Source organism: Geotrypetes seraphini, chromosome 11 (genome assembly GCF_902459505.1).
Source record: "Geotrypetes seraphini chromosome 11, aGeoSer1.1, whole genome shotgun sequence".
NCBI classification, from domain to species: Eukaryota; Metazoa; Chordata; class Amphibia; order Gymnophiona; family Dermophiidae; genus Geotrypetes; species Geotrypetes seraphini.
Genome location: NC_047094.1, coordinates 11,590,216 through 11,616,660, shown reverse-complemented (window position 1 = coordinate 11,616,660; position 26,445 = coordinate 11,590,216). Strand labels below are relative to the sequence as shown.

General features: G+C 43.6%; 1 protein-coding gene across 1 annotated transcript; it reads right to left on the bottom strand.

Annotated features, from left to right (window-relative positions):
• Positions 1-4,161: 4,161 nt before the first annotated feature.
• On the bottom strand, positions 4,162-26,308 carry PDAP1 (PDGFA associated protein 1). The gene is made up of 6 exons (XM_033914262.1): positions 26,150-26,308; positions 17,399-17,490; positions 14,849-14,950; positions 12,255-12,376; positions 6,958-7,109; positions 4,162-5,549 (listed from the first exon to the last, which is right to left on the bottom strand). Exons 1-6 carry the CDS (start codon positions 26,160-26,162, stop codon positions 5,491-5,493), a joined length of 540 nt encoding a protein of 179 aa, XP_033770153.1. The 5' UTR covers positions 26,163-26,308; the 3' UTR covers positions 4,162-5,490.
• Between the last annotated feature and the right edge of the window lie 137 nt (positions 26,309-26,445).

Here is a 26,445-nt window from a genome sequence, read left to right as displayed (position 1 = left end):
AGAATTGCACACAGTATTCCACATGCCCCTCTGTCATGATCTGAAGAAGCAGCTTTTCAAAACCCAAAGTGCCGGGTTTTGAAAAGCCGTCCAGACATGTCTGGGTAAATCCAGACGCCTGGTAACCTGTGGTGCCCTGTTTGATCAAGGCACAGGTGTCCAAGGTGATGAGGCAGGACCGAAGAGGGAGTGGTGCATCACAAAGCCTGCCAGTGCACAAAGGCCCTCACTGAAGTTACTTGGGGAAATCATTCCCTATTGCTCATGAAGGCTAAATCCTTAAAATCTACCTGCAACATATGTACGGAAAAGCTACCCTGTGTTAACAGCCTATCGACATATTTTTTAAGAGGGCACTTCCTATCATAATCTACTTGCATGGGTCGTAAATTAAGCAGGACTGAACATCATGACAGCCCATCTCTGTCCTCCGACTTATTCTACAGGTGAAAAAGAGCTCAAGCCCTCGGCTCCAGCGCACAGGGTTATCCTTCATCCCAAATATCACCCTAACTCAGGGATCTCGAAGTCCCACCTTGAGGGCCGCAATCCAGTCGGATTTTCAGGATTTCCCCAATGAATATGCATGAGATCTATGTGCATGCACTGCTTTCAATGCATATTCATTGGGGAAATCCTGAAAATCCGACTGGATTGCAGCCCTCAAGGAAGGACTTCGAGATCCCTGCCCTAACTGGTCCACCCATCGGAAAGTTGGAATTTTTCCATTCAGACAATCTCTGCATCAGTTCTTTGCCCATGGTCCTGTGTGACAGGAGAAATTTACATTCAAAGTAACAGTACTGTTTCCTTGGGACAAGTACAATTTGGACATAAATTAATCCATAGGCCTAGCTCTAGGAAAGTTACAGGGATTCCACTATGTCCTTCCAGCTATTCAAGGATTTATCATGGAAACTTTCAGATTAGGAACAAACTTGACAACTGAAAAAATGTTAGTTTTAAAGCTTTGAAAAGAAAACTTGCCCTGTGAATAAATGTCAGTTATGCTACTCCAAACCTTGAGCTGTGCAACATGGAAATCTTATTATGAAAAAAAACCAAAAAACACAATCTAAGGAAATATAGCCTCAGAAAATTCACTTCCTGTTAACATGTGAACTGTACAGGATGGAAAAATTCACCACGAAGTGCTCATCTAGCTACAAATTACACACAAACCAGACTACCCAAGAGGAAAACATCTTGGTTCAGAGCATTTATGCTTCCATTATCCTCGCAATACATATCAAAATTTATAAATATTTCCACTTAGCTTCAGATGCTTTAGTGACGGCTTGTTAGGGTGGAAATTCTGAATTGGACTCACCATCCTATCTCATTGAGAAAAGCACTTTTTAATTTTTGGGTTCCTTGAAAAAGGTACCGAAATGTGGTCCATGTCGGGACCCTCAAGACCATCTGAAGCTAAGTGAAAATATTTATAAATGTTGATACGATATCACGAATGCACATTTTAAGAGGACTTGGCTAGCACTTTATCACATATGCAATGATTGGGTGGTGGGTCTTGCTATAGGGGCTTCGGTCCTTGGCAGGGCTACACATCTCCGAGCACATGTTCTACTCCTCATTAATATTTTCTCAGCACAAATTCAATGCAATGTGTTATAGATTTCAAATGAGATCATTGCTAAATATTTGATATATTGAAACGTTTTGGTCTCTACATTTATATTAGTGACTGTCATTGCAACTGAATGAGAGCAACGATGCAAAGTCCTGAATCGGTGACTGCTCCTACTCCTTGCCATAATGGCTTCAGGCCCAACCCAGACATCTAACTACAAATTACACACAAACCAGACTACCCGAGAGGAAAACCTCTTGGTTCATACCATGCAGGGGTGTCCAATCTTTTGGCTTCCCTGGGCTGCATTGGCCGAAAATTTTTTTTCTGGGGCCGCACAAACACGCAAACGCTGCAGCAAGACAGAGGAGGGAGCCGGCAAGACGGTAAACGCCTGGTGGCAGCAGAGGAAAACACTGCATCGCCCTTGACCGGGGCCGCACAAAATACTTCATGGGGCCGCAGGTTGGACACCCCTGGTTCAGAGCATTGTGCTTCCATTATCCGCAGCCACAAGGTGTTTATGTGATGTCCAGCACTTGTGTATGGAAACCCCACAGGAAAATAAAGCTAAAGAAGAAATGGGTGATTTCATCTCGGCTAAAGATACGATGCCATAAGAAGAAAACACCTTCTGATACCACTAACTTGGAACCTTCATCGGCAAAGGACGGTGAACGTATTATGTATAAACCGATTTGCTGGTAACCTAAACCCAGTGCTGTATAACAACTAAGTAAATATAACTAATTGCTGTACTTAGGTTTTGTTATTTTCATTTGTAAAAAGTACAGGATTAACATTTATTCTTTTACTAAAGTAATAATTTTGCCAATTTTCGTTATTTTGACCTAGTTATTTATTGATTCAATTTCTATCCCGTTCTCCCAGAAGCTCAGAACGGGTTACAAATAGATATTCACAATCGTTTGAAGACAGACTAGTCGTGACAACAAATAGGTTACAATAGACGATAAGAGCTTATTCTAGAGACCAAATTGGTCATAGCGAAGAGTACTAGGAGAAGTATATTGAGGAGGCAGTTTTTAAAGGCCCGATTGGCGGAAGAGGAAGGTCTTCACTGCTCTGTGGAAGGTCATTAGTGGGTCTAGCGATGAAACAGCAAAACCAGGAACAGAATTTTGCTATTACAAACCTCATCACAGATACAGTGCTTCGTCCTCATCTTGAATTGTGCTGGAACAATGGAGCTGCCTGTGTTTGTGGAACTGTTTACTGGCGTCCAGCCAAACATAACAATGATGAACCGAGTCACTTTGAAGTGGAGATGAAGCTGAAGCTAATAGAGACGTGTCTGTTCCCCAAGACTTGATATCTCATGGACAATTTTACATTTGGGTGACTGGCTACTGGATTGGGAGCGTCTTTAGAGTGCTATTTACCGTTTCTATAGCGCTGAAAGGGCGCAATCTAATTTGGACAGACAGAGAGGACATCTCAGGGTTGGGGTGTTTCTAGCAGAAGGAATGATACGATGGGAGAAGTCTGCTTGCCTTGATGTACTCAAGAGTTTTCCATCACACAAAAAAAATGTTAGAACAGACCTATTCCAACTTTATGAAAGATTTCTTTGAAACTGGACAGCATGACGATGATAATTAAGATAGAAACATGATGGCAGATAAAGGCCAAATGGCCTATCCGCAGCATCCACTATCTCCTCCTCTCCCTATTGGCTAAGGCTCTTAACATTTGCATCTCCTCTTCCTATAGGCTAAGGCTCTTTATGCCTGCATTGTGATGTCATAGAGCTTTATGGTTATAGAAACATGATGGCAGATAAAGGCCAAATGGCCCATCCGCAGCATCCACTATCTCCTCCTCTCCCTATTGGCTAAGGCTCTTAACATTTGCATCTCCTCTTCCTATAGGCTAAGGCTCTTTATGCCTGCATTGTGATGTCATAGAACTTTATGGTTATAGAAACATAGAAACATGAAGGCAGATAAAGGCCAAATGGCCCATTCAGTCGGCCTAAACGCAGCATCCACTATATCCTAAACATGAAGATGCAAATGATGAATTAGACCACACTATTTCTAATGTAGATGATAAAGTACTCCGCGCTATATGGAAGTCAAGCGTTTCAGGCAGATTCCCTTGATCAATACCCGCAGGCCAAGTCTAAAGACCTCAGTAATGCTGCAGTCTCGCCTAATCCACTTTTTAGCTAGTTCTCTGGTCGAACATCTTTTTAGCTGTATTGGATTAAGGCGTCACAAACACACTCGCATAAGAGCGGTTTTAAAACATTTAGGGCTCCTTTCACAAAGCCGCGCTAGTGGGTTTCACACGTGCTAACCCCCGCGCTGGCCGAAAAACTACCACCTGCTCAAGAGGAGGCGGTAGCGGCTAGCGTGAGCTGGCGGTTTAGCACGTGCTATTACACGCGTTAAACCGCTCGCGTGGCTTTGTGAAAGGAGCCCTTAGTTTTACTATAAAGAAAGCGGATTGAACTGCAGAGCAAAAATTGTTGAGTCACTGTATTTGTGGTACTTTTTACTCAAAAAGTAATATAATAGGCAATAAAACTTTAAGTACATTTCTACTGTCACTTTATTTTTACTTTAGTATTAAAATATACATATATTTCTACTTTCACTTAAGCACCTAGTCCTTTGAACAACACTGCCTAAACCGAAAATACTCCAAAATAAAAGTTAATGCTCCTATAAACAGTTCACTTTGAGTCTAAATTCAGTATGCAAAAACCAAGTTAAGTGTGTGCACGTGTGCAATTTGCTCCTTCCAAGACAGTGGAATGCGAATGCACCTCTTACGGGAGAGTGAAAACAGCCACAGATGGAATAGCCAACATTTTTTCCATAACGCAGATCCCTAAGGCTGCCTACAGGCAGAGAAACCAGTGAGCAAAAAGCACACACTCGACATACCGATACAGTGCAAAGGGTTTTTCTGAGTCCGATGAGAAAATGAGAGGATCCTACTACATTTGCCAGCCTAGACCAGAACAGTAGGAGAAAAGGCTTCAAAAGCTATTTCTACCCAAAAAGTAAAAAGCCTGACAACCAGGAATTCAAAGTTCTCCAGCTGGAACAGAAGAAATATTTGGCTAGAAACGCAACATACCCAGAGTGGGGAAGTGGGTTAAGAGGGCTTGAACACGACCCACCAAATGTCAAACACAGGTTTGAAAAGATGAGTAAATTAAACCCAAACCCACCACTGAAAATAACTGTATGGAAACAAGTCGTTTTTTTTTTTGTTTTTTTTTTTGATAATTTAAGTTTTAATCAGCCAAATACACACATTCTTATGTGATAAGAATTCTCGACCTGGGTATTGTACAATTAATTCAAGAAAGTCTGAGAAAAAGGAGGGAAGTTTAAAAACAGACACCACCCCTGATGTCGAGGAAGAACATGGGCAGCAGAGGGATGTGAGAGTGAATCCAGACCCTTTGAGGAATAATCCCTACCCGTGAGAGTAGTCTCTCAGAATATGCCAACACCACGTTAGCATGTGCTCAGAGAGTATCCTGAAAATACCAGCAAGTTACTTCTCCTTCACTATTCCTACCCAAAACGATACTAAGTTTGTAAATCTATTAAGAAGCGTTATTTCCTTTTCCCTCCTTGAAGCTAGGTTATCTTAATCCTAAAACAATGAACACATTCATCCTTTCAAACGGGTGCAGAAAGAGCTTGCTTTCAGTCTTTATGCTGTACTGATGACCAGAGCTGCCGTCAGACGGTGGAATTCTGTGCCCAGGGGAACACGTGGTCACAGCATCCCCTGGAGGTTTAACAGCAATGCTGCATTACACTCCCAGGTGGAGCCCCGGGTAGTGTGCAAGGCGGCAGAGTTCCTGTTAGGCATCGGGCACAGTTCCTTGGTAGATCTTGCTCCCATGTCTGTTATTTATTAAGGGACAGAGACTGCATTCCTTTGGCTGGCACAGATGCTGCATCTTTTACTGAGGAAGAAAAAAAAAAAAGAAACACTGCATGGTTAATTATCCTTTTAAACAGTACTAGGATTAGAGGACGCGCCACAAAACTATCAACGAGTGTGGGATAAATACAAGAACTGCTGTAGTCATTGCACAATTTCTTGCCATAAAATGTGGTCACTGCTAGCGGTACAAGTGGTTTAAAATGGATTTGGAAATGTTTCTGGAAAGCAGGTCCATAAATAATTATTGTCCGCATAGACATGTGTCTCTCAAACTGTGTGCCCCAAAGAGATTTCGGGTGTGCCACGAGAGATTCTAGAATTACTTTATTTTTAAAAATTCCCTTCATAAGTATACACTAGAATAGATGACATGTATGTTGCATACGCAAGAGTTTATCAAATTACGGCAATAATCCTAACTTGAGCAACAAAGCCATTTGGATCTTATTTTTGCGAATGTGGATTTTCAGCTCCGACAGAAATTAAATCGAAAAAAGAGAGCGATTGCAGATGGTGGATGATGAAATGCGCGTTTGCTTGTCAACTATTGAGACACATTTTGAGTTAATTTGCACTCAAAAAGAAGCTCATCCATCACATTGATTGGCAATTCTATCTACTTTAGTTTCACTGTTGTTACAATTACCCAAATATAGCTTAAAGAACTTTAAATAAATAACTCTCAAATTTAATTTTTTGTTGGTTTTGTCATTTTATAATTTCAATTATAATGTGCCATGAAAATCATTTGCTCCATTTAGTGTGCCGGAGCTAAAAAGGTTTGAGACACACCAACATAGACCAAAGGAGGTAAACAATTTAGAATAAATTTCTCCCTTTGGGACCTGCCATGTTCCTCCTGGTCTGATCCAGCAGGACATTTGTTAGCCTGAAAAGGAAAGAAAAGAGCCCCACTTAACGCTCTTCAGTTACTCCTGATCTGGAAGGGATGGGTATCTAGACTCTTCGATAATCCCTTTTCATCTTTGATTTTACCTAATCCTGCAGTGGAACAGAACCATTAAGAGAAGTTTATTTATGGTGTTCATAAATTTGAACGTATGAGTGCAACACAATTGGGACACTAAGAAATTTAAGGAGGTTTGGGACCCATTGACAAAATTTTGTAAAGATTGACTGTTAGTTTTGCCCATTGATTGTACACATCCAGGAAGGGTGGGGAATATGTACTTAATTTATTTTTAAATTGTAATTTGTTTATCTTGGTCATTTGTATTACTCTCGATTGTTTTTATGCTGTATGAATGGGTGGGTGGATGGGGGAAGGGATATGAACTTATTATATTAACTGATGGAATTAGGTGCTGTTTATTTTGTAAACTGTTGCACTTGAGGTTGGTTATTAAAATGAAAAAAGTTTTTTTGTTTTTTTTTTAAAGAGAAGCTTCTCCAAGCCAAATCCTCACCTTTCCTTTCTTCCTCTTTCTTTTTCGCTGCTTCTTCTCTCTGTTTCCGTATGATGGCTAGCCGAGCCAGATCTGCTTTTGCTTGTTCTGTTTTGCCAGCTAAATGCATTTTCATGTATCTCTCTTTCGCCTTCTGCTTTTCTATTTCTTCTCTGGTTAAATGAAACAACAAACTGAATTATTTGGGGTTGAGGATACATTATTATACACAAAACAAACAACAACAACAAAGAAATGAATTGAATAACTGCAATAAACTTCCCAAACTAAGGATTCAGAATGGCAGAAACCAGTAGTTTTCAGGTTAGGGATTCTCTGTATTGTCTGGACATCTGAGTAATTCCTATTCTGGTTCCAATAAAAGATGATATCCAGCAGAGATTCATGGACCAGTTTTGAAAGATCACCAGCTGAGGAGATCACATACTGCCTGCTTATGGCGGTTCATAGACAACGTCGCAAAAGACAAAGGCGCGGCCGGACAATTGAGGCGCGCGCCGCTCAAAATTACTGTTTTTAGGGGCTCCGACGGGGGGTTTTGTTGGGGAACCCCCGCACTTTACTTAATAGACATTGTGCCGGTGTTATGGAGGGTTTGGGGGGGTTGTAACCCTTCACATTTTACTGTAAACTTAACTTTTTCCCTAAAAACAGGGAAAAAGTGAAGTTTTCAGTAAAATGTGGGGGGTTACAACCCCCCAAACCCCCCACAACGCGGCGCAATATCTATTAAGTAAAGTGGGGGTTTCCCCCCGTCGGAGCCGAAAAAACAGTAATTTTGAGCGGTGCACACCTCCGCGCTGTGCTCAATTGTCTAGGCGCACCTTTGTCCCGGCGCGCTTTTGACCTGACACCGCTTATGGCTGGTACCAAGAGAGACACCGGGAGACTGAGGTCAGCATTCACTAACCTGCCCGATCCGGGCAGGTCCGACGAATTCAGCAAATTCCAACATGCAGATGAGGGCGATTGGAGGAACACTCCCATCTGCAGGCATGGATCGCTCTATAGCGATCCCTGCGCATGCGCTGGATCTCCGGGCCGTTGGAGTTGGGTTTTTTACCTTCTTCTATTTTTTTTACACCGAGCGCAGCCAGGGAACCTGAAAAGTGCTGGACCTCAGGACCGGCATAGATTTTTAAAAATAGGCGATCGAGGAACTTTTGGGAGCCCGTGGTTTTAACTCGCTTAAGCCCGCGGGTTAAAACTAAGGGCTTGCGGTGTGGGGAAAGTTGGGGCATGCAGGCAGGGTGTTCAGGTTTGGGGATGGAAGGCAGACTTGTTCGGGGCAGGCGGGCAGGCATTCGGGGCAGACAGTGCAGAAGGCAGGGCAGTTGCAAAGGGCTTCAGTGACTGGTCCTCAGAAGTCGCTTTTTCTTGATTGGCCAGCCCAGTCGGTGTTGCAGGGTTTTGTTTAGTGAATCGCGTCCCTGGCTACATTTGCATGCGCGGATCGAAGGATGGTCGGAAGACGGGTAAGTGAATCGGGCCGCGGTCGCAAACCGATCGGTTTGCTTTGTGAATCTAGGCCTTAGAGAGAAAGAGTAGCACATTCCTTTTTCCTTAATAAACTGAGGCAGTTGCAAAATAATCCTCTAAAGACCTGAATTATCAAAGCTTTTCTCCCTTTGTAAAATCAGGCTTTAAGTGAAATACTGACTGCAGCAAGACGTGATGCTTCCTGGCAAGGTGCAATATGACACCCTGACAACTTCTTTCCACCTGTCTGAACAGGTGAAAAGAATGTACGCCCCACTATCACACACAGTCTACACTGGAGCTCCACCCTTCAGGCTTGCTGTTTTCAAAATCACATAAAGGGACTTAGGAGCTAAGAACGGACATGTTAGCTCTCTAGTACGTAATGCCCATCAATTTCAGGTTCTTTTATTTAACATTATTGAGCAAGAAGATTAAGTCCTGGGGGGTTGTTTTGACACGATTAGAGAATGACACAGGGACAAACATTTTCCTCGCCCCTGTGAGCTTTTTTCCTGCAAGCTTTATCCTCATCTGCACAAGCCTCAAACCCTTTAAAATCCTAAGTAGCAACATTCTAGAGCTCAGATTGTGATGTCATAATGCCTCATTCCAACCAATGCCTAAGCTCCGTCCTCATCTGCACAAGCCTCAAACACTTTAAAACCATAAGAAGCAACATTCTAGAGCTCAGATTGTGATGTCATAATGCCTCATTCCACCAATGCCTAAGCTCCATCCTCAGCTGCACAAGCCTCAAACCCTTTAAAATCCTAAGTAGCAACATTCTAGAGCTCAGATTGTGATGTCATAATGCCTCATTCCAACCAATGCCTAAGCTCCGTCCTCATCTGCACAAGCCTCAAACACTTTAAAACCATAAGAAGCAACATTCTAGAGCTCAGATTGTGATGTCATAATGCCTCATTCCACCAATGCCTAAGCTCCGTCCTCAGCTGCACAAGCCTCAAACCCTTTCAAATCCTAAGTAGCAACATTCTAGAGCTCAGATTGTGATGTCATAATGCCTCATTCCACCAATGCCTAAGCTCAGTCCTCATCTGCATAAGCCTCAAACTCTTTCAAATCCTAAGTGTTCGAGGCTTGTGCAGGTAAGGCAGAGCTTACAGAAATGGGACCGGGACAGCGACAAAACTCGCAGGGACGGGGACAAATTTGTCCCTGTGTCATTCTCTAGACATGATTAATTTTTCTGATGAGTCAGGGTTTATCAGCGATAGGCTTCTGTTGAATTCTAGCCTTGTTCTGCATTAACCTTACTTTCCAGAGAGTGATCCCCCTAAGTATCATCACCTGTAGCTTGTTTGTTGACCTGGATTCCACTATGGAATTTTAAGAAAGTTTCCCCTGAATCCAAAATGTTGGTTTGCTTATATTTAATGTTGAACAGAACAATCTGCCCCACTGTAGAGATACGAGATTTCTGCAAACCTAGCAAAGTGTAGGATGCAGGATAAGATCACGCAAAACGAATTCATTTAGTGTGGCCAAAATAGTCATATCACGAAGCAAATTCCCTGAAGAATGGCGTGTCGAGAATAACTGTATGATATAATTATTAAATAAAAAAGAAAGAGGATGTTATCAACAGAACAGGCAATGTCAAAATACATTGAAAGTATGGGTGCCATCAAAGAGAATACGTTTTCTATATTGATCAGCTCTACTCTCTACAAAAGGATAATACCATGATGTGTAAGCTGCAAAGAATCAAGATCATTTTCTCTGAAATCAGTTGGGGCAAACAGCTATTGAATGCATTTATCAAATACCTAGCAATGATGTCTATTCAAAATCTATCCCCCCAGCTGGGCTATCATCGGATACTGTCTTATTTTCTCTACATGCCTTTTTGTTTTTTTGTAAATGCTTTATATTGATGTTAATTTTATAATAAATTAGTTTTTGCTCTGGTTAAATGCTGTAAACGTGTGGTACTTAACTCGGGTAAGCAACTGCCCGACGAACTTCCCACACTCAGTTCCCAGACGGAAGATCTCCATTTCGCTCTCTATAGGTTAATAAGAGCTTCTTCAGAACAGCATGTGGATTAGCTTCAATATGTGCTTTGGTCTGTAGTTATATTCCCCGCTAACTTATTGAGAGGGAAATGCTTGGGCACTTGAGGTATTTAGTCTTCGTCTCTATATATATATGCCTGTTCTACTCTTCAGTTCTATTGTTGGCTCAGATTGGGAGTTTGAGTACGATTACTAATTTTGATTGGGTGTATTTATTCAAAATCTATAACATATTGCATTGAATTTGTGCTCAGGTTATACAACATGTGCTCAGAGATGTGTAGTCCTGCTAAGGATCAAAGCCCCTAGAGCAAGACCCACCACCCAATCATTGCATGTGATAAAATGCTAGTGAAGTCCTCTTAAAACTATACATTTGCAATATATATAACATTTATAAATATTTCCACTTAGCTTCAGTTGGTCTTGAGGGTCCATTTCGGTATCTTTTTCAATGAACCCAAAAATTAAAGTGCTTTTCTCAAAGAGATAGGATGGTGAGTCCAATTCAGAATTTCCACCCTGTCACTAAAGCATCTGAAGCTAAGAGGAAATATTCATAAATTTTGATATATAAACTGCAAATGCACATTTTAAGAGGACTTCGCTAGCACTTTATCACATATGCAATGATTGGGTGGTGGGTCTTGCTATAGGGGCTTCGGTCCTTGGCAGGGCTACACATCTCCGAGCACATGTTATAAACTCCTCATTAATATTTTCTCAGCACAAATTCAATGCAATGTGTTATAGATTTCAAATGAGATCATTGCTAAGTATTTGATATATTGAAACGTTTTGGTCTCTACATTTATATTAGTGACTGTCATTGCAACTGAATGAGAGCAATGATGCAAAGTCCTGAATCGGTGACTGCTCCTACTCCTTGCAGTAACGGCTTCAGGCCCAACCCAGACAACTTCCAAGGTGCTGAAGGATCCTTGGCCCTTGGTAGGACAGTTTCGAATTTACCCATATCCCTGAGATGGGTAATGGGGTGACATAACCCCAGCAGGCCCCAAGTACAAAAGCAAACTGTGAGCTCAGTAGGGACAGAGAGAATTACCTGCATAAAATAGGTCGTCTGCTTTGGTTGTACCATAAAGGTGGTATCAAATACATGACCCTCTATGGCAGTGGTTTTCAACTCTGTCCTGGGGACCCCCCGGCCAGTCGGGGGTTTCAAGATATCCCTAATGAATATGCATGAGAGAGATCTGCATATAATGGAAGTGACAAGTATGCAAATCTCTCATGTATATTCATTAGGGATATCTTGAAAACCCGACTGGCCGGGGGGTCCCCAGGACAGGGTTGAGAACCACTGCTCTATGGGCTACTGCTAGGACATGTTATTTTACTGTTCACCCCAGTTTTCAGTCACTAGGTCTCACTGCACAAAATAATACCTGTGCTAGATAACATTCCCCCCCACCTCCCACCTTTAGCATGCTCCTGGTCTTGCTTAATAATGAAATCTGGTCAAAATAGCGAAGATCAAAGAGATGCAGGCAAGCTGAGAAGGGTTTCAATGACTAAATCACTTTACCGGTACCCGATGCTGAACACCAGAACCACAATGATATTGAAAGTGAAGAAGCTTGTCTTGGTTAAGCATTCAACCTTTTGGTAACGGGCAACGGTGCCATCCACTTACACCTGCAACACTTCAGAGCCTGGTCAGCATTACCGGCCTTACGAGCGAGGAAAAAGAAATTGCATTTAAGCAACGGGAAAGAAGCCCCCAGACTTTAGAAACAAAAGCAGAATTATTACCTTTCTCTTCTCGACAGCTCCTTTGGCCCTTCGATATCCAGCTGAGTTACTTTTTTGGCTGTCTGAACTGCTCGATTGGGATTCTCTATGTCTATCAACCCTTCTACACCTTTGTGCTTTTGCTGGGGATTGAGAAAGGGGGGGGGGGAAAAAAAAATCCTGTTATCTCCAAAGAACTGACAAGAAGATGCCTGTTTGACTGTCAGGATCATACCTGTATATCATACACCTTCCCTCCCAGAGTTGTTAAAACATGTAATCACATCCCTTCCCTACAAAAGTTCCTTCCAAGGTAACCCGACTATTTATTTATTTAAGCATTCATATACCACTTATAGTCTAAATGGTTTACATTAGAGAATGACACGGTGGCAGTTATCCGCGGCTAGCCACGGGTAACCCGCCGAAACAGTGGGGGGGAAAAGGTGCTCACTGCGGGCATGGGGACAAAGTCATCCACTGCCCCGTGAAGCGGTGAATGGCCTTGTCCCCGCAGTTAGGGGAGGGAAGGCACGCGGTCACCGATTGCGCGCGGCCCCCTCCTATCTCCAGCCAAATTTATCTCCCTCCCTCCCCCTTACCTTCACGGTGCTTTAGAAAAGAAACTGAAGCCGGCGAAGCCTGTCTGTGTCTCCCTGCAGTCATGTGTGTGTGGGCGGAAGATTCTCCTCCGACGCAACTTCCAGTTGCGTCAGAGAAGCTACCGCCCACACACACATGACTGCAGGGCGGCACGGCTTTGCTGGCTTTAGTTTCTTTTCAAAAGTGCCGAGAAGGTAAGGTGGAGGGAGGGAGGGAGATAGATTTGGCCAGAGGAAAGGGGCCGTGCATGTGATTGGTGACGACGCGCCTTCCCTCTCTTAAATTTCTTTACGCCGTGAAGGTAAGGGAGAGAGAGGGAGATTCTCGGGCAGTGAGGTGGCGACAGGGAAGGATGGATGCTGCGGGGACGGGGCGGTGAAGAGGACGGTGGTCCGGTGACAGGGACAGATTTTTTTCCCCGTGTCATTCTCTAGTTTACATTCAGATACTCAAGCATTTTTTCCTATCTGTCCTGGCTGGTTCACTATATCTAATGTACCTGGGGCAATGGGGATTAAGTGACTTGCCCAGGGTCACAAGGAGCAGGGTGGGATTTGAACCCACAACCGCAGACTTTAAACCAAGAGTGGGCTGATGAACAAATTAACTTTATAGATTACCAAAGCTGCTCTTGCTTTTGATTGCTAGTTGTTTTTTTTTTTTGGGGGGGGGGCTTCCTTCCTATTGTTTAATCCATAATCGTCTCATTTACTATCATGTATTGTAGTTCTTCCCCCACTTCCCTCTCGGGTCCATTTATGTTTAGTAAGTGATCTATGTTACTGACAATCTCTCCTCGTAGTTGGTGATGTGTTACTTTTTTCATCTAATTTTAATAAAACTTGAACCACAATTACAATGTTTTAAAATCATCCCTTTGAAAAGAAAATAGGCAAACTGAATGTTTCGTTGAATGGGTAATTTATAATCTAATTGCTATTGCAGCACTGGTTCATTCTGCTGGCACAAATTAAATGACCTGAATCTAGGGACAACTAGGAGAGAAGGATAACCAGAAGGCAGAGCGGTTTCCTAGCTGTTTTCTCATCTAATTAACTGGACTTCTCTCTTTAGTTCCCTCTTACCGTAGTGAAGCCTGCGAGTAGGAGACATGGCCATTCCAAGCTGGGACGTCTAGGTCAAATCCCACATTAGGGATACAAACATGGATTCTTTTCTGTGGTCGTAATGCAAACAGAGGGCTAAATCAGTCTGCCCGACCCCATTCCTCCTGTCCTACCATCTTTGACTTCACCCTCACTTACCTTCCACTAATCTGACATTACTGGTCCCTATTAAAAGGGAGAGAAATTTGCTAGTTTCTCATTTAGTGATAATGTGAGCGCTAAATCCTTATGCCCTTCTCCTAAACGGTCCCTTCTGTCCCAGCCGGCATCGCTCTTCGTTTGTGATTGCAATACACATGACAAAGCATCATGAAATGTCACAATGCGAGGGAGGATCACCCACATGCAGTATAGTCTCAAATCTCTTTTAGGGCAAGGCACTATATCAAATGAAGTTAAATAAAGGATTACACATCAATAAGAAAGTATCTGACCAGGGCGAATGTCTGGAGAAATCCAGCCACTTTACACTTTGTTGACCAAGAGCTTCTCTGACATTTAATACATTTTTTAGATATACATATCTCCCTTCATATTAATGGGGGTTAGAGGCACAGCTCCCATGCAAACAAATAACTTTAGGGCCCCCACCCTGACTTCCTCTCGCCTTCTGGACCCCTCCACAGCTTACCTTTGAAGCCCTGGTGGTGTAGTGGGACAGGAGCAATCTTCCTATGCTTCTGCCTCTTGCGGGACTACGGGAACTTGTGGCAGCCATTTTTGATCGTGGATCTGCACAGAGAAGGAGTGTAGAAGATCACTCCTGCCCCGTTATACCGCCAAAGCTTCAAAGGTAAGCTATGGAGGCGGGAGGAAGGTTGCTTGTTTGGCGTCTCGCGAATAACCAAATTCACAAATGCCAAAACCCGTAGACTAAGAACTAACCTGATAATCTTCGTCGTCATCGCTTTCATCAGAGTCCTTTTTCTCCTTTGCTGGGCACCCTGCTGCCCCCTCGCCACCCCCATCACTCATCTCCTCTTCTTGCTGTGAAGGACAGATGTTCAAACAATTACCATCGACTAGTAAGCTGCAGGTTCTCTGTTGAAAACTTAACTATTTGCAAAAACTTCTCACAGCATAGACACATTCAGACCTTCAAAATTCTTAAGTGTTACTAGAAATACTTGCATGTGGGCTAAATGCTGATCCTGAAATGGCATTGCCCATCAATGAGAGGTTACTGCAAGTCCTTTATACTTAGGGCTCCTTTTACAAAGGTGCGTTAGGGCCTTAATGCGCGGAATAACGCACGCTAGCCACTACCGCCTCCTCTTGAGCAGGCAGTAGTTTTTTTGGGTAGCGCACTAAAAACGCTAGCGCAACCTTTGTAAAAGGAGCCCTTAGTGTAGAAAATCATCACCAAACCATCTTTCTTAATAATTAGGATTTGGGAAACTCACTTTCCCAACTTCAGTTTAAAGACACGTGTTACTTACAGTTACAATCTATACTTCCCTTTCCCCCAAGAGCTTTTTATACTCTGTTTTATAGTCAAGGCGAAGGAGGATTATGATTTGTCCACGGCCTCAAGAAGCATTGGTAGAAAACACACAATTTGAGCCCTGGTTCTGAGCCCCACTGCTCTAACCACTAAGCTACTCCTTTTTCAGTTCCATATTCTTTTTTTTTTTTTAAGGTTATTACAGGACACAACAAGTTATGTATATGTCAATTTCATTCGATGCATAGGAAATTTCATTAGGATTGGAGAATGACAAGGGGACAATTTTTTCCCCGTCCCCACAAGTTTTTTCGCTGTCCCTAAGCCCTGTCCCATTCCTGTAAGCTCAGCCTTAACTGCACAAATTTCAAACACTTATGATTTAAAAGTGTTTGAGGCTTGTGCAGATGAGGACAAAGCTTGCAGGAATGGGGCAGGGACAGGAAAAGAACTCACGGGGACGGGAAAATGAGTTCCCGCAGGGACGGGGAAAAATTTGTCCCCGTGCCATTCTCTAATTAGGACTTCCAAACACTGCTATTTTAAAGTCGTATGTGCTTTGACATATATACATGACCTTTGGGAGCTCTCTGGTTGAATTTAGGATTAACCAGGAAGATGTCTTGCAGAGGTCAACTGGATCTTTATTGGGAATCCAGAACCAGATAATTAACAGTAAGTTAAATCTGAGGAGTAAAACTGGATTACGTGGCCAAATGTACAATTCTTTGAACCTTGAATAAAGGAACAGATTTGGTGTTGCTTCTACACTTGAATTGCAAGGGTGGAGGTAACTCAGGCCTAGCTAAGCAGATAAATAACAATAACGTAGCAAAATCAGTCTCTCTTCAATTAAAGTTTATTCATAATTTGCAACCTTACCTGTCTCCTGAAGACCTTCCTGTTACACTTCACTATATAATCACTTAGGGCTCCTTTTACAAAACCACGGTAGAGGTTTCTATCGAGGGCCGGAGAAGTAAATGCTCCGACGTTCTTAAGAATTCTATAAACGTCGTAGCATTTACCTCGCCGGCCCACGATAGAAATTAGAGATTGACACGGGGACAAATTTGTCCCTGTCCCTGCAGGATTTCAAAATTTCCCCAACCTATCCCTGCGAGTTTTGTCACTGTCCCATTCCTGTAAGCTCTGCCATAACCACACTTATGATTTTAAAGTGTTTGAGGCTTGTGCAGATGAGGACGGAGCTTGCAGGAATGGGGCAGGGACAGGCAATCATTATATACAAGGGCAAATCATTCCAAAGTCTAGATAAAGTTTGAAGCCAATTGCCTTTTTTATTAAAATAAAATATTGATCTGTTATCAGTCGAATGGGGCAGTGGGGTCTTCAAAGAAGATGCTACCTTCTTTTCTACCAAATGCTCCGAGGCATGAAGAAGAGCCTTTTTATGTTGTGTTCCCTACTTATGGAATAAGGCTCCTGGGGAATTCAGGTTATATCAGCTAATATTTCACAAAGTTTCAAAGACACATGACACTCCGATGAGCCCTTTAAATAGTTATTTTTAATTGTTAAGACTTGTTCATGTTATTCTGTTACTCCTCTGGTTCTGGATATTATTTATGTTTTTATATGTTTTTTTATTTATTACAGGGTCCTTTTACTAAGGTGCGTTAACCGATTTGGCGCGGGCTAAATGCTAAGGTGCCTGTAGAATATAATGGGTGCCTTAGCGTATGCTGAATTGCTTTGCGTGCCTTAGTAAAAGGACCCCTATATTTCCTATATGCCACATTTGGGCAGACATTTCAAAAATAAAAAAAAAAGAAGAAATCCTCATAAAGCAACAATTGGAAGTGAGAGGTTGCTCACGGACCACAGAATGTCATATCTAGCGTGCAGGCCTTGCATCTTGCTGCTCTCCCGGTCTTCCCGCAACAGACAGAGAAGCTCATTTTCCCCTAAACTGAAAAGCTACCGATGACAACCTCCTCCGTCCACCATCAATAAAATTAAATACTTGCCCGCGCCTTTTCTTTTTCTGCTTGAAGTTGGGCATCGATCTCTTCAGGACTTGTGTACTGCCTGGCTCGGCCCTTGTGGCCTCCTTTCTTACCTGGTAAAGTGAAGATTGGTTCATTAGAAAGTTTGACTGACATCAGTAATGAAAATAATGTACCTTTCTACACAACTTAAAGTGAGAACAGGAATACATGACCAAAATCTCAAAAGCAGAGATACTTGCTCTGTGGCTCTTTTATAACTAACGATATTGAACAAGACTAAAATTCTAGATGTACATAAGCCATTTAATAAGTTTGGGTTCTAGCTCTTTTCTCCATTTTAAGGGAGAAATAACAAAAAGTCTACCCCCTTTAAAGGTGCATATTGTGTTTGTTAGGTTGTTCCCAAACTAAAAATCATATCAAACCATCCATATTTTTGAAATTAGTAAGAAAAAAACCCCTATAGAAATGAAAATAATAACAGCAGCTTTATTTATATCCTGTCATACTTTTCAGTTGAAGACGGTGCACAATAAGAGGTGCTAATAACAGCAAGTTAACATTGGTTGGAATTGGGAAGGGGTAAGTGGGCAGCTATGTGGTTCGGCAGCATAGGGGGTGGGAGGGAACGTGTAAAAAGAGATAGGTGTTGAACTATTTTGGAGGTTCAGACGAATTTGTCGAATAAGTGTGTTTTTAGTGATTTGAAAACGATTGCTAACAAAGGTAGACTTTAAATAACATATCTGATACAATGCAAATTAAAGGGGGGGAATACACATCTCCCTCATTATTCACGGGGGATAGGGGCAGAGCCGGACTGCAAATAGGGAAATACCGCAAATATCTGTCTCTGACCCACCCCCGCCTCCCTCCCTCCCTCTTGAGACTATGGCGGGAGCTCAAGGCAGCCATTTCCTATTGGCGATCTACACGGGCAGGAGCATAGGAAGATTGCTCCTGCCCCGAAAGCCCGCTAGACCACCAGGTAAGGCTGGGATGCCGGGGGGAAGGCAAAAAAATTGCGATTATGTGAAATCGTGAGTGTGGAAACCGCGAATGGGGAGGGGGAAGTATAGTTATCAATATGCGGTTAAAGCCACACCTTAACTTCCCACAGGAATGCAATTTGTCATATCTCAGTACCACAGTCACTCCTGTAGTATATCAGTAACGTAGCTTGCAATTCTGCTTACAAATTCATACTGCCCAGGAGCATCAGACTACAAAGCCACTGGGCTCTTTTTACCCTGATGCACCCCCTTCAAATATCCAATCCATACTCCCAATGCCTCCCAAAGGACCCCAAGATAACCCATTCTCCTGTACCCCCCTTGCTCCTCGGCTCATTAAACCCTTGGGGCCAGATTCTGCAAACAGCAAAATAATTGGCGGCCACCTACAAAAATGGAGCTGATCGCATGTCAATCACGGCTCCTGTTAAAGGTAAGCACCAATAATATAGTCCAGGGTTTTAAAGGCCTACACTACCGTAGGTGCTGTTAGGCGCCTTTATAGACGCAAATCCGGTGCCTACATTTTAAAAAAAAATTTAATTGGTTTTTAATCAGTGCAATCAATTAGTGTGCCGATTAAACAAATTAAAATCCCCCTTTTACAAAACCATAGCGTGGTTTTTAGTGCCAGCCATGGCAGTAACAGCTCCTATGCTCATAGAATTCCTAAGAGTGTTGGAGCTGTTACCGCCGCGGCCAGCACTAAAAACCGCGCTACAGTTTTGTAAAAAGGGGGTGGTGGTACGATGCCTACTGTCAGCTAGCTTACAGCGCTGTTTGCAGAATCTTCCCCTTGGAGTCTAATGGGTACAGGGCAATTGTTCCCGCATCTGCTGGGTTCATAAAGGCACCTGCAGTGCTAAGTCTCACAGTTAGGAAATTTGTTTTCACGGAGAGGGTGGTGGACGCCTGGAATGTCTTCCCAAGGGAGATGGTGGTGAGGAAAAGGTGGTGGATGGCTGGAATGCCCTCCCGAGGGAGGTGATGGAGAGGGAAATGGTGATGGAATTCAAAAAAGTGTGGGATAAACACAGAGGATCTCTAATTAAAAAACAAGTGGTATAAATTGAAGAACTAAGATCGGCATTGGTCAGACTTGTACAGTTTGCGTCCCATATATGGTGATTCGGTGTAGGATGGGCTGGGGAGGGCATCAATGGGAACGCCACTAACTTGGACATGAGGACGTTACTGGCCAGACTTTACGGTAGATATCCTGCAAACGGGGTGGTTGGATAGGTTGGAGCGAGCTTAGATGGCAACGTCAGCAGTTGGAACCTAGGACAATATCAGGTGGACTTTTAGTCTGTGGCCCAGAAATATCAAAGAAGAGACAAGTTCATTTAATCAATGTATTTTTAATGAGAATGACAAATGGGCAGACTGGATGGCCCATTAGGTCTTTATCTGCCGTCATTTACTATGTTACTAGTGGTAGCCTTATTTGAGACTATCTCTAGCAGTTGCTAGTGCTGTTTTCAACCTAGCACCGGCAGAGCAAGCATGACTGAAGATCAATTTACAGAGTAATGAGACATTTTGCATTTGATTGCTAAGTATCCGGCGCTAAAAATAACATATGTTATGGTAATATAATGCATTATGGTTGTTAACACCTTAATAGTTAGGCTCCCGACTTTGCTTTGCTGTTAAGAAAACCAAACTAAAGCATGCAAAGTTAGAAACTTTGTAAAATCAATGGGTAATAGCAACTTCTACCTGGCTGATAGAATGTATCAAAAAAAGGACAAAAGGGAAGGAACTTATTGTCCCTCTTTAGTTTTACTTCAAATAAAAGTTACAAATGTAATTGTTCCAAGTAAGAGGTGTAAATGTTGCTGCTTCTTTACAAATCAACATGGGGCAGGCGAAGAAACTGTGCAAGGCTGTTTATACTATCAATTGTCCGATGTTTATCCTTAATGCATTAAGTACAGAAACACCTACCTATAGGGGAAAGACTCACAGTCCTATAAAATGCTCCATAAAATGCTGAACTATTAAATATTGCAACGGTAGGGCGCTATTTCGAGTCTAGAATATGGCCCTAAATGTGATATACTTCAATCGCTATTATGTTCAATAGAATTACAATAAGGCAAGAATACCTCCTACTTGTTGCCCAATTCAAAAACTAGCTCTTAGAGAACAGAAGTGCTGTGGTTTTAGCCAGTCCTGGACCACATGACATGAACGGGATATCAGACGAGCCAATGCGCTCGGCTCTTCCCCTTGTCTTTCACACTAATGCTGCACTTTTTCCTACTGAATCTTCCCACTCCGTCCATCATCTGCGGCCCTCCCATCGCGCTCTACATTTCCGTCAAACTTCTAGATGCCATAATTGATTATACTCTTAGGGCTCCTTTTACGAAGGTGCGCTAGCGTTTTTAGAACACGCACTGGATTAGCGTGTGCTATGGCGCGCTAGCCGAAAAACTACCGCATGCTCAAGAGGAGGCGGTAGCGGCTAGCGTGTGCGCTATTTCGCGCGTTAAGGCCCTAATGCGCCTTCGTAAAAGGAGCCCTTAGTTACGATACTCATTTTTCCAACCACTTCCTGATTGGACTACTCTAATTCTCTGCTCTCAGGCTTGAAATCTTCTCAGCTACATCAATTACAATTAGTTCAAAATAATGCCATAAAACTTACTGCAGGTCACACCTCTACTCTATAGCAAGTACTGGCTACCTTTCTCATGTCACATCCTCTTTAGGATTCTTCCGATATTCCTCCAAGCTTTCTACACAGGCTTTCCTTCATGTCTTAGTAATAAATTTACACATTCAGCTCGACAAAATCTCATTAGTCCCTCTTACCATACAGTAAGATTTGAGACAACCCACAACTCTTTCTTTAGTTTCTCCATTACTCTGGACGACTTCTCCTTGATATTAGACTGGAGACGACCTCTACAAAATTTAAGTAAGCGCTAGGGCCTGAATTCTATAAAAGGTGCTGGCAGGTGCCTAAATCATACTTGCCAGCACCTAACTTAAGTGTTTTAATTGGTTTTAAGTGGTAAGAGAATTGGTCACGCCATTAAAAACTCAATTTTAAAAACTTAGGCGTCGCTAGGCGCCCTTTGGGACTAGCACCTGGGTCCATCTAGTGACGCAGAAGCCCGAAGTGTGCATATTCAGGGGCAGCACTTAGTGACCAAAACAAGGGTTCAATCTTTCATGCTGTGCATTGAAAGTATTTTATCCCAGGACAAGCAGGCATGATATTCTCACATGTGGGTGACGTCATCTACGGAGCCCCGATGCGGACAGCTTTTCAAACAAACTTGATTGAAGATTCAAGTTTGCTGTGCTGCACCACGCATGTGTACCTCCTGCTCCACTAGAGGTCGCATCCCCTCCTCGTGGTCTCCAGTTCGATTTTTTCCGCGGAGCCAAGAAGTCCTGTATTTCTTAAGCTCTGCCCCATGTGCGATTTCTTATTTTAAATTAGTTACATCCCAATCTTCAGTCTCTTCATCTGACTGTTTGGTTTCTTTCCCCCTGACTTCTCTCCCGGTATCTCAGTCAGTCAGGGAGGTATTGGAGGCCTCTCGGAAGGTCTCGACCAGAATCTGCTATTCCCAGAAGTGGACTAGATTCTCGTCCTGGTGTTCCTCTCACCACCAAGACCCGGTGTCGGTACCTGTGTCTTTGGTTCTGGAGTATTTACTTCATTTATCTCACTCTGGCCTGAAGACCAATTCCATTCGAGTACATCTTAGTGCGATTGCTGCCTTTCATCAGCCCCTGGATGGGAAGGCTCTTTCACTCCATCCCTTGGTCTCTCGCTTCATGAAGGGCCTTCTGAATGTTCATCCTCCTCTCAAACTTCCCCCTGTGGTTTGGGATTGTTTTGGACTTCAGTGTCACTAGGCACCGCTGGTCACGATTCTGCAAGGAACCTAGGTGCTGGAGATGTAGGTCTGTAAAACCATTTCAAACACCCAGGGTCCTTAGGCTCCGGTATTCCCAATTCTGGAAACAGAGCTCGTCCGTGATTGACACACGGCAGACGCTGCTTACAGAGCCAGCCCCTAAAAGCAAATGATTTTACACAAACACTTTGCCCACATAAAGGGGTCCTCTTACTAAGCAGCAGTAAAACGGGGCCTTAGTGGACCCTTACATGGGTTCTTCTCTATGTGCCAAGGCCATTTTTTGCCACAGCAGTAAAATGGTCAATTTTTTTGTATTAATGGCCATGCACTAATATCGCCATTGGTGCGCAGCCTTGAAAAATTACATCATAAGCACTTACACTTCTCCCTCCGTAATCACGGTTTCAGCATTCGCGGTTTTTAGCTTGCTGGCTCCTCCCCCCCAAATTACATCAGCTTGCATAGAGAAATGGCCGATTCCAAGCGTTTACAGAGAAAAATCGCCGATTCCCAGCACTTCCTTCACCGTGTTTTGCCTCTCCTTGAGGAACAGGCCAGGTCTCCCACCATGTTGTTCGTGGTTTCACCACATTCACGATGGTTTTTAATAGAAAACAGCGAATAACATATGAAAAAGTTATTTGCGGTTCTGTTAATCCTCTAACACAGCGAATACGGAGGGAGAAGTGTACACCTATTTTGTAGGCAGTAAGGCCCACACAATAATCCTGTGCTAACAAGTGAGCCTATGGTAATGTAGTCGTGCTATTAGTGCAAGTCGGGCCCCCCCAACTCACCTCATTCATTCAAGAAAAAAAATTAATGAATGCTAGTCTGCTCTCCCTTTTACAAAACCATGCAAGAGGTTATATATATTTTACTTGTAAACTGCTATAACATTTACTAATTCATTCATTCAATTTCCTATACTATTCTCCAAGGGGAGCTCAGAACGGTTTACATCAGGAGTGTCCAACCTGTGGCCCGAGGGCCGCATGCCCGTGAAATATTTTGTGCGGCCCCGGTCAAGGGCGATGCAGTGTTTTCCTCTGCTGCTCCCGGGTGTTTACCGTCTTGCCGGTTCCCTCTTCTGTCTTGCTGCAGCGTTTGTGCGGTCTCAGAAACATTTTTGGCCAAAAGGTTGGACACCCCATGAATTTATTCAGGTACTCAAGCATTTTTCCTGTCTGTCCCGGTGGGCTCACAATCTATTTAATGTACCTGAGGCAATGGGGGGATTAAGGACTTGCCCAGGATCACAAGGAGCAGCCTGGGTTTGAACCCACAAACTCAGGGTGCTGAAGCTGTAACCACTGCGCCAGACGGAATATCAAATAAGTGTTAACCCCCCTATTTTATCGAGCTCTGTCAGAGTTTCTTTTAGTGCAAGCCCGGGCTAAAAACCTTTAGCGCACCTTGATAAAACCGGCCTAAATGAAGGCACTCTACCGCTAAGGCCTGGATTCTATAAATAGTGCTGTTATCAGCAGCTGCCTTAAGAAAATGGCTGCCGATCGCATATCAATCACGAGAAAGCACCATTTATAGAATCATAGCTTTGGGAAGGGTAGGCGCCAGAAATGTAAGCCAGGGTTTTCAAGGCCTACTTTTCCAGCGCCTTTCACATGAATTGCAACTACGAAGGCGCTTTACAATGTCTAATGCCACTTCTGGTATTAGCCACGCCTACAATGGTATTAGGTATTATAAAGTGCCTCTCTAGGCGAAATACAGGCATGCACATTTTTAAAGTCACTTTTAATTTTTATTGGCCTTTTCAACTAAAGTTAGGCACCAGTACATAAGAATAGACTGGGTCAGACCAATGGTCCATCTAGTCTAGTATCCCGTCTTCGCGGAGGCCAATCCAAGTCACAAGTACCTGACATAAACCCAAATAGTAGCAGTAGTCCATGCTACTGTCCCATGTCTGTCTCAACAGCAGACTAAGGACTTTTCCTCCAGAAATCTGTCCAAACCTTTTTTAAAACCAGCTACATTAACTGCTCTTACCACATCCTCTGGCAACACATTCCAGAACTTAACTATTCTCCGAGTAAAAAAAAATATTTTCTCCTATTGGTTTTAAAAGTCAGGATTTTGTAGGCTTCAATCATCTCTCTCCTTAAGGCGCCATTTATAGAATATGGGCCTAAATGGACATAAGGCAAGATGGAGAAAAAATAGATAGGAAATAAGGCCAAAATTATCTACCAGTTACATCTGAATATGTAACTCGCCCAGCACTCAGATTTAAGAAAGCAAGTAATAAAATACAAATTCCTATGTGGTCAGTATAATAGGGCTAGAGTAACTAGGGAAGAAATAAATCACAGCATACTTTCTACTTACAATCCATTGGTACTAAAACTCATAAGTTTTTTTAACTAGTGTTCATTCAACTAACTTTTGTCTATTACCAATTCCAATATAAATGTACACATTTCTGTTTGCTTTCAATCTAAAAAGCCTGAGACTGAAAGAAGCAAGAATAAAAGAAAAGAGAGAAATAAATCAAGGGCTTTTACGAAGGTGCGCTAGGATTTCTAGCGCACAAAATTACTGCGCGGTAGCTAAAAATCTAGCGCGCTCGGGAATTTAACATGCCATAGCGCACCTTTGTAAAAGGAGCCCCAAATGTTGTTATGTTCTGAATTCTAGGACTCAAGGATAAATAATATTAATAGAAATTTAACCCCTTCAACGCTATGTAGTCTCCTAACATTATGAAAACTAGCACACTCATTTTAACTACTTCCTCTCCACTGAAAGATGACGAGATTAAGGCTTAAACTCCTCCTCCTATCATTAGCTACTTCTAAAGGTGAAGTTTCCTTTCATCTACTCCTTCTCAGGCCTGAATACATGTACTTGACATCAGCAACTAGGGAACCTGAGAAGGCATAGGGCAGAACTGGTATGTATCCCCTCCTCTCCCCCTAGTAAAAAGATCCGTCAATGCCCCCTCCTCTTCCCTAGTAAAAAGACATGGCAGTATCCCCTCCTCTCCCCCTAGTAAAAAGATCCAGCAATGCCCCCCCTCCTCTCCCCTAGTAAAAGGACATGGCACTGCCCCCCCTTTCCCCCTAGTAAAAAGACATGGCAGTGCCCCCATCCTCTCCCCTATTAAAAAGACGTGGCACTGCCCCCCTCCTCTCCCCCTAGTAAAAAAAACATGGCAGTGCCCCCCTCCTCTCCCCCTAGTAAAAAGACGAGGCACTGCCCCCTCTTCTCCCCCTAGTAAAAAGACATGGCAGTGCCCCCACCTCTCCCAGTAGTAAAAAGATTTGGCAGTGCCCCCACCTCTCCCCTATTAAAAAGACGTGGCACTGCCCCCCTCCTCTCCCCCTAGTAAAAAGACATGGCAGTGCCCCCCTCCTCTCCCCCTATTAAAAAGACGTGGCACTGCCCCCTCCTCTCCCCTAGTAAAAGGACATGGCAGTGCCCCCCTCCTCTCCCCTATTAAAAAGACGTGGCACTGCCCCCTCCTCTCCCCCTAGTAAAAAGTCGTGGCAGTGCCCCACTCTCTCCCCCTAGTAAAAAGATTTGGCAGTGCCCCCACCTCTCCCAGTAGTAAAAAGATTTGGCAGTGCCCCCACCTCTCCCCTATTAAAAAGACGTGGCAATATCCGTCTCCCATTTTATTCCAGTGCTTCCTCCTCTCCCTTATTAGAAAAGATAATCCCCTGCCCCTTATTAAAATGATATCCCAGCGCCCCCCCCCCCTTCCCTGGCCGAGCTCGGCGGCTCCCACTGCAGCCAGGTGACCCCGAATGGGGTTGGGGGGGGGAGGCCCGGGCGGTTTACCGGGTCCCGCCCTTCCCTCCTCGCCGGGTCCCGCCCTTCCCTCCTCGCCAGGCCCCGCTCACCTCCCTTCGGCATGACAAGAACGGACGCTCCACACAGACGGGAACCACCGACCGAGACCGCAGGCCCGACACCGCTCGCTGTCAGCGCACGCGCAGTCGCTTGGAGGACCTCGCGGGCCAGGGCGGTCCTTGGCGGCTCCTGTTTCCGGCGAGGCGCCTCTCATCGCCGCGACGCGCGGGCGGCGCTCCTACGCGGCGGCGACCCACCGAGGCGGCGCGTGCGGCGCGGTCTATCCGTTCCCACGTGACCAGGGCCCAACCTTTAGCGCTTCATTTTTTTTGGACAGGCATCTCGG

What these genes read in the sequence shown, in the direction of transcription:
- PDAP1 (XM_033914262.1), bottom strand. An exon ending in CAGAAAAAGAAAAGGCGCGG is followed by an intron (nt 14,951 to 17,398) that starts GCAAGTATTTAA and finishes TGTCCTTCACAG; the next exon opens with CAAGAAGAGGAGATGAGTGA. An exon ending in ATGACGACGAAGATTATCAG is followed by an intron (nt 12,377 to 14,848) that starts GTTAGTTCTTAG and finishes CTCAATCCCCAG; the next exon opens with CAAAAGCACAAAGGTGTAGA.